Source organism: Protomyctophum bolini, assembly GCF_963924005.1.
Source record: "Protomyctophum bolini genome assembly, chromosome: 5".
Lineage (NCBI taxonomy): Eukaryota > Metazoa > Chordata > Actinopteri > Myctophiformes > Myctophidae > Protomyctophum > Protomyctophum bolini.
In genome coordinates, this window is record NC_137866.1 from 36,686,347 (window position 1) to 36,699,699 (window position 13,353).

Genomic DNA, 13,353 nt, shown 5'->3' on the forward strand with positions numbered 1-13,353 from the left:
TGATATGCCTACGTCACGTTGTAGGAAGCTTCCCAAACAGGATGTACCCAAAATAATCCCCCCTCCCCCGCGATCAAAATGTTAGTTCCTACCAATTAATATGCTTCTGATGCGGCGTACTTTAGTTTCGTTGAATTTTAAAATACAAGGACCATATTGCAATCCAACTCGTAGCGAGAGTGCGGCACAATGGCAACTGGCGAGTAAAGTCGGGGGGGGAACTAACATTTTGATCGCGGGGGAGGGGGGATTATTTTGGGTACATCCTGTTTGGGAAGCTGCATACAACGTGACGTAGGCATATCATCCGGCTCATACCGAAATGAAATGGTGCCCAGGCTAGTTGAGGGCTGGCTTGCCAGAGGGGGCGTCACCCGATCACTGATCCAGTCTACCTTTAACCATCTTACCTGCAGGTTGACACTTCATGGGCTGAGATTGAACTAAGTTTTATGTTGACCAGTCCAGATATTTATTTTTACATAAATATTTGAGGGCAACAATGGCGTCCCCCGTGAAGGACTCACCCACACCACCCGGTTATCACAGGCTGGAGATCCAGAAGACGACGTGGGACGTCCCAGAGCGGTACACGGCACTGAAAGCGGTCGGTTCGGGCGCTTACGGGACGGTGTGGTGAGTTTACCAGCCAGGGAACCCGGGGAAAAGTACGAGTGTTAATTTAACTCCCAGAGTGAATGTTCAGTTGTTCACCCTCGCCCTCGGCGTTACAAATGGGTGATTTAATACTAAATGAGCAGTGCAAACGGCAAAGTGTTTATTATTTGCCATTGCCAATTAAGTCTTCTGTATAATTTCGTTGCACCTGCATTGAGAACAGGAATAGAAAAAAAATCTTCTTATTATCAAATGTCGCGTTTTTTGTAACCCCAAATGGCCAAAATGATTTATTTGCGTAGTTGATGTGTGCATATATAGCTACCTGTCGTGTAAGCTATTACATGCAATCCGAGGAGTAGGACTAGGCTAAGCTCCACTGATAACAGAAGCGCTATTGTGCTTGAGGCCAAACTAGCAAGTCGATGCAGGTCCGCAGATAAGGCAAGAATCTCAATCTCTCTCTCTCTCTCTCTCTCTCTCTCTCTCTCTCTCTCTCTATCTCTCTAAATACACTCAATTAATTAATTTATTGATTGATTGATTGATTGATTGATTAAATACTTTAGCCTAATAACAGTTTGCATATAGGTACAGACAGTTATACAATAATGCTAAAAGGGGGGGTTGTTCCCATTGTGGCCCTATGCATTCAATTCACCCCAAGACATATAGGCTATACAACACTAGGAGCTGTAAAGTACATTTACAGAAAAAACGGTGTGAGGTAATTTATTTTGGCAAGCTAAAAGACATCAATTGCAGACACCTTCACTTTCCTGTTAATAATCATTAATCAATAGAACAGAAAATGTATTGCTTGATATGTTATTTGCCTCTTCTTTATGTTCTTTGCCTCTGTGCTTATCATCAACATTCCATTTGTAGTAGACCTAAAGTAAAGCTCTAATCAGAATCCCAGTCAGGTATATTCTACACATAATAGCACACACACACACACACACACACACACACACACACACACACACACACACACACACACACACACACACACACACACACACACACACACACACACACACACACACACACTGCACACACACACACACACACACACACACTACCTCTTGGCGGTCAGTGTCTACACTGTGCTGTGCTGCCTGCCATAATTCTGCAAAGTGTGTAACGGGCAGGGTATCAAAAGATGAATAAATAACATGCAGATTGTTGTCATTTGGCCTCTAAAGCTCTGCCATCGACCAGCAGTCCGAGGAGAAGGTGGCCATTAAGAAGCTGTCCCGACCCTTCCAGTCTCTCATCCACGCCAAGCGAGCCTACAGGGAGCTCAGGTTGCTGCGACACATACAGCATGACAATGTAAGTCCTTGGGCAACGTGGTGGTGGAACACAGGATATGAATGAAGTCAGCTCCGGACTCCGGACTGAGCTCATAATCTGTGTCATATCGTTGCTGTCGGGTAGAAACATTGTATGTCCAATACCGTTCCACCGTTCCCTTTTTATTGATGTTTTTACTAACATTTTAACGAATTAAGACTTCAGGATGATTCTACAAATGCCTTCTAAATCAGTATATCTCACACTTAAAAATACAGTAGAAGATGAAATAACACAGATGCTTTCCCGTTTTTTATGGGTTAAAATAGTGAAAATAGCTGATCTACATGTTGTGAGCTAGTAGATCTGATATTCTTATTCATTACTTTTGTGTGACACAAAATGATGAACAAGCATTAAGTTGTTGAAAGTTGAAAAATTGACTTCTACATGGTTTCTGCCTGACATGCAGCTACGGTATGTTATTTGTTTGCTGGGAGCTGCTATTTGCTGGGAGCTGCTATCTGCACATAATGCACATTGCCATCACACCCGTGTGAAGTGAGGGGCGCTCTTATCATCAGACATCATTAGATTCATTACACATCATCTCATTCTGGCAATCACAATTTGCTTTGTGTTTACATATCCCGAAAAGCTGGGCATAGGAGGGGCTAGCGCCCCTCAAAAATAAATCAAAGCCGTATTCAGTTAGTTGGGGCCCTTATAAGCAATAATTAAAGGCATAGTATGCAGGAAGAGCCTTGTGCTCGAAACGTCAGTCACTTTTTGGTGCAATAAAGGCATCAATTACAGTATATAGCATCGGAGCCCTCAGTGTGCAAGTGTTTTCATTTTCTTGTATACTACTCAGCTCAGTAGTTGACTCAGCTCAACACAAGTTTGGGTTGGGGATGTACATGTCTTTGCTCTTTTTTCTAGTATGTATTTCTAGTAGGCCTATGTCTTTGCCTTATGTTACATTACAAAACAATAAATACATTTTATACTCATCTTTTCCCTCTATACGAGCAGTTATCAGTCACTGAAATGTGGTGGTGTTTACCTGTTGCCAACTTGCTGTATTTTGTTGTTTTGACATTTTGGTTGCACAATAATACCACAAGTATGCATATGCAATGTGTTTCTGCAGGTAAATACCCACACTACTCCAGTAGAGATGCTTGGTTAAGTCAGAAATTAGGACAGAACGTTGCCATTCTGATGTAGATTCAAAGATAATAGCAAATCTTGTCGGCCCGTAAACAAGGAAGTGAATGGCTGCGTGCATGCGCAAAATATGCATGTCCGGGATTGCTGCACAAGGCACTGTCAAAACATTTTAGCAACCGCGTTTAATACGATAAAAAAGGACCTATAAACGTCTCAAGATGTCGGGTGTAACTATAAAGACGTGTGGGGACGTTCTGGGCACAATAAGTGTTAAGAACAAATGCAGTTTTATCTTCTATTATTGACATCATAAAATAGATGATGTGTGTAATGTAGTGGACCCTAAGTGGAAGATTACTTGTGCCCAAATTACCACTAAAGCCTATGTTCTATTTTATGTGAAATGGTAGTATGTACAATAGACTATCCAGTGGAAATAATTACGGTAAGTTAAAATATCAGCTCACACAACTTCTAATCTTTATCACTAGTAAAAAATATTGGTTATTATGAACAGCAGATGCAGAAACAATATGATATTAACCAATTTCTGTACATAATTATACCAGATCACCACATAATGCTTCAAAGTAGGTCTGTACATTCACAATCCCCTGCAACATCAGACTGTCCTCACCACATAGGAATAAGTTGTATCGTTGCAATGCCAGGCTCTGTGGATTCATTACACATCACTAGAGGCGCCTCAAGGGGGGAAACTCTGGGGAGGCAATAGCTGAATGGGCAGAGAGGCTGCATCACTGCATGGGAATCAGATGGTTCCAAGTTCAATTCCCTGAGGGATTAATAAGGTCTACATTATTATCATTACATTAACTCTGATTCTGAGGTCTGGGACCCCTAGACAGGGGCCATGGGACACACCACATATACCGGGGTAAAGTACTGTGCATCTATAATGCTCGTCGATGGAAATAACCCCTTTGTGTCTTCATGGAGTAGTTGAAGTATTTGTAAGGCCAGTCAGTAAAAACAATTTGCAAAGAGCTTTATTTACAAGTGACATTGTTCCCACAACCTGAAGGGACAGCTGAGTGTTTCTAACATTAATCTCATATCCTCATCCTACCAAATCATGTCACTCAGCGTTTTGACATGATGTCAGCTGCTACTGTACTATCGATCGTCATCCTTTTATGCAGAGGAATAGTTTGAGTTCCAATGATGCACAACCTGCAGTGAAGTTGATTTACACTCCTGTCAAAGGAGTGTCTCATGTGTGTTGTGGGAACCGGCATGCTTCATTGTTTTCACTGAAAACCAAAGACTTAAGAGAGACTTAACTGCGTTTCATTGAAACAACTCTAAAGCAACAGTGTAATAATTATTCAGTCTGAGAGCACATTTTACGCAATGTAGATGCCACTGACCCTTTAACCTTCAGGTGGTGTGCAATGTTGTTGAGCCTGAAAATAAATAATCTGGTCTACCCAACGCGCCACAGCATGTGACAGCATCGACTATGTTGGAAAATGTTGAACATTTTTACTTGTTAAGACATGCCCAGTTGAAAATGGTTAAGTCTGTCTCTGAGTTTTATAAATACTGAACCGATGAAAAAGTATTAACAAGAGACTGTGACTAAATAGTATAAATACATTGGATCTATTCATTGGAACACAGGTTCTTTTGACCATTTACTGAAAAATTATGATTTTGGAGATGTCAAAATGTCATTGACAATATACAAGACTGTACTTGATGTTTTGCAACAAGTCACCTAGTTCTATAAGAATATGATAATGACAACACGACTCTGCTCTTGCTGTTTCTTTCCTGAAGGTGATCTGCCTCCTTGACGTCTTCACACCTGATTCCACACCGGAGAAATTCCAGACCTTGTGAGTTGGGGGTTAGAAGCCGCATTCCTCGGCCAGTTGTCGCAGCTTGTTGAGACTTTGCGTGTGTCTTGTGAGTGAGTGTGTAAGCGAGCTTGTGTGCACGTGCCAGCTTGTAGGTGTGTGTGTGTGTGTGTGTGTGTGTGTGTGTGTGTGTGTGTGTGTGTGTGTGTGTGTGTGTGTGTGTGTGTGTTTAGTGTACTGTACACAGTGCACAGTATGTGTGTTTGTACATTATGTGTTTGTACAGTACAGTACAATACGTGTGTGTGTGTGTGTGTGTGTGTGTGTGTGTGTGTGTGTGTGTGTGTGTGTGCACTAGCATGTGCCCGTGGTTGAGTACATGAGAAAAGTCATTAGATGTGTGTGTACAGTAGAGCAAGCTCATTGCAAGTTTGTTTTGATTTGTGTGCACAGTGTTGTTTATCAGCAGAGATACATGTACTGTACAGTAATAAGTTGACTAGTACTCTGCAGATTATAGCTTATTGCACATTTATGTTGTAGTAATCTCTGCTGTCACCTCTGCTAGCCTTTGCTCATCTCTATCTCTCTATCTCTCTCTCTCTCTCTCTCTCTCTCTCTCTCTCTCATATGTCTCTCCCTCTGTCTGTCTCTCACTCTCTCTAGTTATATGGTAATGCCGCTCGTAGCTCAGGACCTCAGCCACATCATGAAGAGGCGTCGATTAACGGATCGTATCATCGCGTACCTGTTCTACCAGCTTCTGAGGGGACTCAAGGTTGGTTGGTTTGTTTGTTGTTATATGCACGTGTTGTGATAGAGAGCTACTGATTCAGCATACATCTCTCTCAATCTCAAAAACTTGATTGTTTCCTGTTGTGACATTGGTTTACCATTTGTTCTTTTTGCTAATATGATGCTATTGTCTTGCCCATGTCTAGCTGGTAAAGAACTAAAGATTTCTGAACTCAACAAGACTCAAAGGAGGTTAAATTAATTAGAATACTGTAACCCTAATCCTGTAGCATTAACCATATGCGGGGCCCCATGGAAAATATGAAACAAACACAATTGTAATATCAAGTTGTAACGCATAGAATCTTTGAATCTCCATGTCAGCGTTGCGCCTCAGGAATGCAGCGCAACATGTTGTGAGCTTGTAGATTGGCTGTTTTTGGTTTGTGACAGATGCAAAACTAAGTAAGTAAAGTAGGGGCAGGAGCCTATCTCCTGTCTCCTTAGCATGAGGCAGCTTTATATACAACTTTACACGAAATTCTCCAAGGAGAGAATACCAGCACTCATGGACATGTAATTTGGTTTAAGGCACTTTTTATTATTTTACATTTGCACAGTATGCTGCAGATAGTATAAGCTTAATATAGCTTAATATACAAGAACACTGTATGGGCATAACGCAAACCTTGATGCTGAGTGCCAAGCAGGGAGGGTACTTGTTTTAGTAGTCTTCGGTATGACTGACGGGATTGAATCCCCCTCCCAATCTCAGACACTCCATTCCACTCCACACCACATCACACCATAGCACGGCAGGCACACCACACCACCACAGCACACCACCCCACCCCACCCCACCACACCACACCACACCACAACCCACACCACACCACACCACACCACACCACACCACACCACTGGGCTGGCAGCCTGGCAGTGAGCTATATCTAAAGTAAGATTTAAAACTATGTGTAAACAAACAAAGCAACATGCAAGTGTCAACATGACTGTGAAACAACCTTCACAGTGTTAAATCTTGACCCTGACAAGTACCAGCTATATCATAATGCTAAAACAATACTGAAACTATAAACTAGTAAAACTACACATTAAAAAAACTATACAAACTAAACTGAAACTATCACATCTACTTGTAAATCTTCTAACTGAAACAAAATTGATTGTTGATTGAAAAACATAAATTGTAAATAGAAATACATATAAAATACAATGAATAACACTGTTATAGAGAGGGACAACTGCAAACAATGTATCACTCACTGTCCACTATCAGACTATCTGGGAACCCATTCAGTAAAAAATAAAGTGGGGAAAAAAGCTGCTGAGCTGAATCTGTCTTGAGAGATAACACTGTCCATTGTTCCTCAAAACATGCAACCTTGTACAGTATGTATGTATAGTACTACTCCATTATGACTTGTGTTGATTTCAACCTGATTGTTTTTGTATTTTTACAGTTTATTCATTCTGCTGGAATCGTCCACCGGGTTAGTATTTTATAGGTTAATTCCTCAGTCAAACATTAATCTATCAAGATTGTCTTGTTTTATTATATGTTGAGAGACTTTGCAGAAAGTCACTGTAGTCTAATGTTTTGTAATTATGTCTCTGTCCTACAGGATCTGAAACCCGGCAACCTTGCAGTAAATGAAAACTGTGAATTAAAGGTAAAGTTCTTGCGATTCCCTAGTTTAACTAGGGAATATGTACTCAATCTATTGGTTTTATACCTGTTGTGTGTATGTCTGGCCTCGTGGGGAAAGATGGTGGGTGGATGGGGAGGATTGGGAAGGAAGTTGTGGGAGAAAATATAAAAACAAAGAGTTGGATTTTATTTTATTTTTGTGAAACTTGCATACCAGTATGATGTCATGCTCATACTCTTCAAATAAAGTTTATTTAAAAAATAAAGGTAAAGTTCAAAGGGTGCTTTATAAGTCAATAGTCATACATCTATCTGATTATCATGTCCATATTTAGGACCTTTTAAACTTTCAACGTGACAATAATCGTTTCCTGTCATACTGCTGAATCATCTTCCCATCATGTTCCTCCTCACCCTGTGCTAATTTAACTGTATCACTTACTGCATACAACAAAGATCCTATCATTCTTATAAGGCAAATTTATACATTGTTAAATAAAAATAAAAAAAATAACTAAAAAAAACACTAACGTTATCCTCATTTCTAGTGTTTTGAGTGTACAAACAATCAAATATGCATCATAGATAATAACAAAAGCAAAAGTAACATTCACATTAAACACAACATAAATATATAAAACTAAACAAATGAATTCAAATAAGTAGTTAAATGCTGACACTATAGCAGCTAGTGATCATGGCTTGAAACTGGGCGAATGAAGGAAGATTGGAACTGGAAGTCGTTTCGCACATTACGAGCATCGAAGGAAAGGGCTGACGTTCTGTGGTCAGAGCATACAATAGGGACTATAAAAACCAGCCAGTCATTTGATCAAGTCAGATGTTCACCACTCCTTTGGGGTCACACTACATTTTGCACATTGTGCAAAATGTGTCCTTTGCATTTAACCCATCCTAATCCTAACTATACGGAGCAGTAGGCAAGTGGTATTAATACAGCGCCCACAGAGCAGGTAGCTGTTAAGTGTGTTGCTCAGGGACACTTTGACACATCAACCGGGGTCCTGGGGGCGAACCGCGGACCTTCTGTTTCTCAGATAGTCTCTCTACCCATTCAGATAGGACTTTACAGATTAACTGCCCCTGCAGATAATAGTAAAGTTCCAATTAAGCATCATTCACATGTAGGCTAGAGTCGTAGCGGTCTGTCACCAGTGTGTATTTAGAATGACCATGTAAGCTGACAGAATAACATTGATTGCAACACCTTGGTGTATGTGAAATAGTGCTTAGGGTCATAAACCATTGTTGTGACTGTTTTTACTATTTCAGATCCTGGACTTTGGCCTGGCACGGCAGACTGAAAGCGAGATGACAGGTTATGTTGTGACGCGCTGGTACCGTGCCCCAGAGATCATATTCAACTGGATGCATTACAGCCAAACAGGTAGAGCCATATCATCTGTAACTGTACTATCATATTATAGCATTCCCTCACCAGGAAACAAGTTTTAACATGTTTTGAATACAGTGAGTCACCGACAGTGTGCAATAAATAGAACACTAAGGGTTTTTTGTTTTGTTTTTCCAAAAATGTGTGAAAAGTTTCATAAATAAACTAACATTTGCAGATGATGATCTATACAGCATGTTGTGATAAATATACAGCATTTTGTGAGAATTTATGAGATTTTTTTCACACAAAAATAATTATAATAATGTGTAAAACAATACAAGCAATGTGTGAATATTTTCACATTTCTCACAAAAGGATTTGCGCAAATAACAGATACATACGCTCACAATGTGTCACATTACATGTGACGTGTTGTGCGCTTGTAGATTGACTATTTTAGCTGTGCCGACACCAGCATACAACAAAATATGCAATAGGGCTTAAACAGCAGATCGTGCTGTAGTTGAATCTGGCAACAAGATGATGTTTCTATGATAACACTTAAACTTTGCTGTGTTTATTCCTGTTCTTTCGTAGTGGATGTGTGGTCTGCTGCCTGCATCCTGGCGGAGCTGATCACAGGAAAGGTCCTGTTCCCAGGACATGACAGTATCCTTACCTGTTCAATACCTACAGTATAGTACTACACACAGTACATGCAGTACCCACGGTGCATGCAGTACCCATGCAGTACATACAGTATGACACTGACAAGTCTAGCTGATAAGCTATACTTTCATTTACTAGTTGCTATAACACAGGGAACTGTAACATTATTATTTGAGTAATATTGAATTACAATATTCTTTATTATTGATGATATGTTAAAGTTGGATAAATACACTAGACAGAATCTCTTGAGTACTGAATGTTTTGCTTTGTAACTTCTTGCCTTTATTTAGCCCAAATGCAATGCTATTCATTTGATGTAGAGTTTTAAAAGGTTCAGTATATTCTTTTGAATTAACATCATGGTAAGAATACATTTATAGAAATTAAATTAACCCACCACAGGGCCAGCTGAGCTTCTTATCTGAAAGAATATTCACTGACCATGTGACCAGTCACTTGTTTTGTCTCAGATGCTCACCCATGTTGCAAGTCATATCAGGATATTATTTGCATTGTGACACGCTGTGAGCTTGTATAGGTTATTTCAGAATCACTGAACACAGGAATTAGGGATTCATTGTTTATACTGTTCCTCATTTTGTTGGGGACCCCCAAGGCCTAGAGGATGCTTGGGGGTCCACGAATCCCACTTTGAGTACCAGTAATCAAGATGATGTATGCATTTATACAAATAATAAAATAGTGGCATCTAGTGGCTGTTCAGATTTCCATTTTCCCAATTTTGAATATAATAATACCACTCCTCTGGCTCTGGAGCGATAATGGATAACATGGTCTTTCCTTAACCAGCTTGTTAAGGTATCGATCAGCTGAAGAAGATCCTACGCATGACAGGAACACCTCATCCTTCCTTGGTCGAGAAGATGCAAAGCAAAGACGTATGACAAAATCACGATTTTCTGAAAACTCACCTCCTCAGACTCATCTATTTATTCTATCTGCATTTGCACTTCCTGCTTAACACTTGAACCCTAGCATCAGCTATTCTGGAGGAACATTTGCCAGAAATAGCTGAACAACAAGCTCACAACACAATATATTGTGAGCTTGTAGATCTGTTATTTCTGGCAAAGGGACTTGGAAACAAGAGCAGACCAAGTACAGAGCCAACTCAGGTCTGTTTTAGTATAGAGAGTTTAAGTGGCTATGAACATGCCATAGACAAATGATGCTAGACAGATGCACGTCTGATTGCAGAACTTTTTGGGGTTCAAAGTGGGTTACTTTGTAAGATGTGCATGTTTTCTTATTAATTTCTTCATCCACTGACCCTGTCCTTGGTTGACTAGGGTTCATGTAATTTACGCTGACTGCATGCACATTGTAAGTCGCTCTGGATGAAAACATCTGTTGATATCTAAATTGTACTTTCACAGGCCCAGTCATATGTTCAAGGTCTCCCTGTTATGAAGAAGAAGATTTTCAAGGACGTTTTCCCCGAAATGGAGGAAAATGGTATGCCGAAATTTAAGCTGAGATTTGTACAATTACATTTTGTAGTCAAAGCAACATAAAAAAGGTTTCACTATGAAAAATATTATAAAGACAAAGGCAATACTTTGATTAAGTGACATAAATTATATACAATGCAGAGGATAACACATTCCCCTTGAGTATGAATGAATATGCTACAGTACCAAGAAGACTGCGAGGTGCTATCTAATGCATATTTCTGCATTGTGTGTGTGTGTGTGTGTGTGTGTGTGTGTGTGTGTGTGTGTGTGTGTGTGTGTGTGTGTGTGTGTGTGTGTGTGTGTATGTATAGCGGTGGACCTACTGGAGGGCATGTTACTGCTGGATCCAGAGACCAGACTGACAGCTAAACAGGGACTGTCCCATCCCTACCTGTCTGAGTACCACGACCCAGAGTGTGAGCCCTCATCTGACCAGACCTACGATGACTCATTTGAGAACCTGGAGCTGGCAGTGGGCGAGTGGAAAAGTAAGAGTTTTATACATTGAAGAACTGAATTGATGTCATACCTGTGTTGAAAATCCATTAAATTGCGTTGGATGTTTAACAACGTTAAGCACTTAAGCCTATTTTGAAAAAACTAGTGAAATAGCAGATCTACAAGCTCAACATGTCACGATGCCATGCATTGTTGTGAGCTTGTAAATCAGCCATTTTCAGCTATTTTAACAAAGTACATATAGGGCTTAAAAGTTAAATGTGTTTAACATTGTATTGTTTAACTCTCCGACCAGGTCTTATCCACATGGAGATCATGACCTTTGACCCTGCCAACCCCAGTCAGACAGCCATGTGAGTCACCGTGACCAAACAGCATAGAGGGAAAACTCTAGACTGGCATGGACAGACTGCAACTTTGGCGTGGAAGATTTATTTCCAAGGGGCCATTACAAAAACGATTCCAACATCACAGCAAAAAAGTCTCACTTTGAACAGTGGGCTCTGATTGGTTACCCACAACTCTGGGGTGAGCGAAATGTAATTTAAACTGAGGAGTGCCAGACCAGATTCGTCTGGGTTAGGAAAACTCAAAAAATAATAAATATTGTTTTTTATTTATTTATGAATAATACAGTACATCAAATGTGGAAATGACACACAATCTGCCTGGTTTAATTAGACAACCCAGTACATAGAACTGCATAACACAAGAATTGAGGATTGAGGATGATTGTTTTATAAGGGTGTGTTTAAAATGATTTTTGTTTATTATAATAATTGTTATATTAGCTCTATATTCTGATAATCAGCAGTGTTATAGTGTTTATTCAATAAGAAGGTTTTCTCCATCTCGCCATTATATTAAGAAAATACATTTTCAAGTCAGGATACCAATGTTATCCAATTTGGAGAAAACTCACAGGATACACAATAAGTAAAACTGGAAGTGATTAAATAAATAAATGAATGAGCATACAAATGGAATTGGAATACTATCACATTGAAGATGATAAACTGTCTTTGTTATGTTTATAATTAAAAAAAACATACCACTTACACCACCATTAATGTCACTACTTACTTACCTTACATAAAATAATAATAATATTCTCCAAAATGGGTACAAATTGTTGACTAATTGCTCATAAATGTTAGTGTTACTAGTATTACTCACACGTTGCTGGACCGCTGGACGAATGATCAAAGTGTTGGAATCGTTTCAGAACTAGAAAGCTATTCATTTGGGAAACCAATGCTGCCTTAAATCATAAAAAGAAAACGTCCTGAATTTGTGAATAGAAGACATTTCTATGTCAGTGGATTTTATTTGACCTATTGCTCTTTTTCTAATGGTGTGTCAAGTGTCTGTGTAGCAGAGTAGCCCTGCCTGTAGCCCAGAAGGGGCATATGCCCCTTTGGATGAGCGGTTGTTTGGTCTGTTTCAATTCACACACGCATGGCCCTGGTTTGAATCCAGGTGGTTACATGAATAATAATAGTGTGCTGTGAACTTTATTTATCAACATATGGTATCAATTACAGGAATGTAAATATAGCCTGCCCTACATTACATAATTTTACATTTTACATTTCATGTGCTACCCATTTCATTTATTGTCATTTTTTCTTCTTTTTTTCTGTCTGTATACTTTGTTTTTTGTAACTTCACTTTGTGTTAAAGCAGAGTGTCAACTTTACTTGTACTCAAATAAAACATTATGAAATGTATGGGGACTTTTATCATAATTTACCAATGGCCCTATCTACGGTGGACAGACATTGTACCTACTACCTTTAAGTTAGGGATTTCGGGGCCACTTAATTGTTATTATTACACTATCACTCACCTTTGTGTTTAAGGCTGTATTTAAAACGTATTCAACTAGGCAGTCAGTCAGTCAGTCAGTCAGTCTAAGTCCAGCCAGCTGTTGCTGTACCATTCCCAGACTCAAGGTGTCGCCATTGAGCTGTTACCCCCTCCTGTGTAGGGCGCTCGCTATCTCTCAGCCTCCTGGTCAGTTGCGGCTCCTCGCGTGTCCTGTGAGCTTTCACAACCAACCAACTAGTCATT

At 39.8% G+C, this 13,353-nt stretch overlaps 1 protein-coding gene across 1 annotated transcript; it reads left to right on the forward strand.

The window, feature by feature from the left end:
* The first annotated feature begins 407 nt into the window (after positions 1-407).
* On the forward strand, positions 408-12,993 carry LOC308315530 (mitogen-activated protein kinase 14B). Its single transcript, XM_080763556.1, has 12 exons — positions 408-636; positions 1,827-1,956; positions 4,894-4,952; positions 5,580-5,691; positions 7,130-7,159; positions 7,292-7,339; positions 8,611-8,725; positions 9,272-9,343; positions 10,166-10,245; positions 10,744-10,822; positions 11,133-11,309; positions 11,576-12,993. The coding sequence occupies exons 1-12, from the start codon at positions 503-505 to the stop codon at positions 11,635-11,637; spliced, it is 1,098 nt and encodes a 365-aa protein (XP_080619682.1). The 5' UTR covers positions 408-502; the 3' UTR covers positions 11,638-12,993.
* Positions 12,994-13,353: the final 360 nt, after the last annotated feature.

Excerpts from the sequence above, each read along its gene's own strand:
- LOC308315530 (XM_080763556.1), top strand. The coding sequence starts at position 503 with ATGGCGTCCCCCGTGAAGGACTCACCCACACCACCCGGTTATCACAGG. Across the intron at positions 8,726-9,271 it reads GATGCATTACAGCCAAACAG|TGGATGTGTGGTCTGCTGCC; the intron begins GTAGAGCCATAT and ends GTTCTTTCGTAG. Across the intron at positions 11,310-11,575 it reads GGCAGTGGGCGAGTGGAAAA|GTCTTATCCACATGGAGATC; the intron begins GTAAGAGTTTTA and ends CTCTCCGACCAG.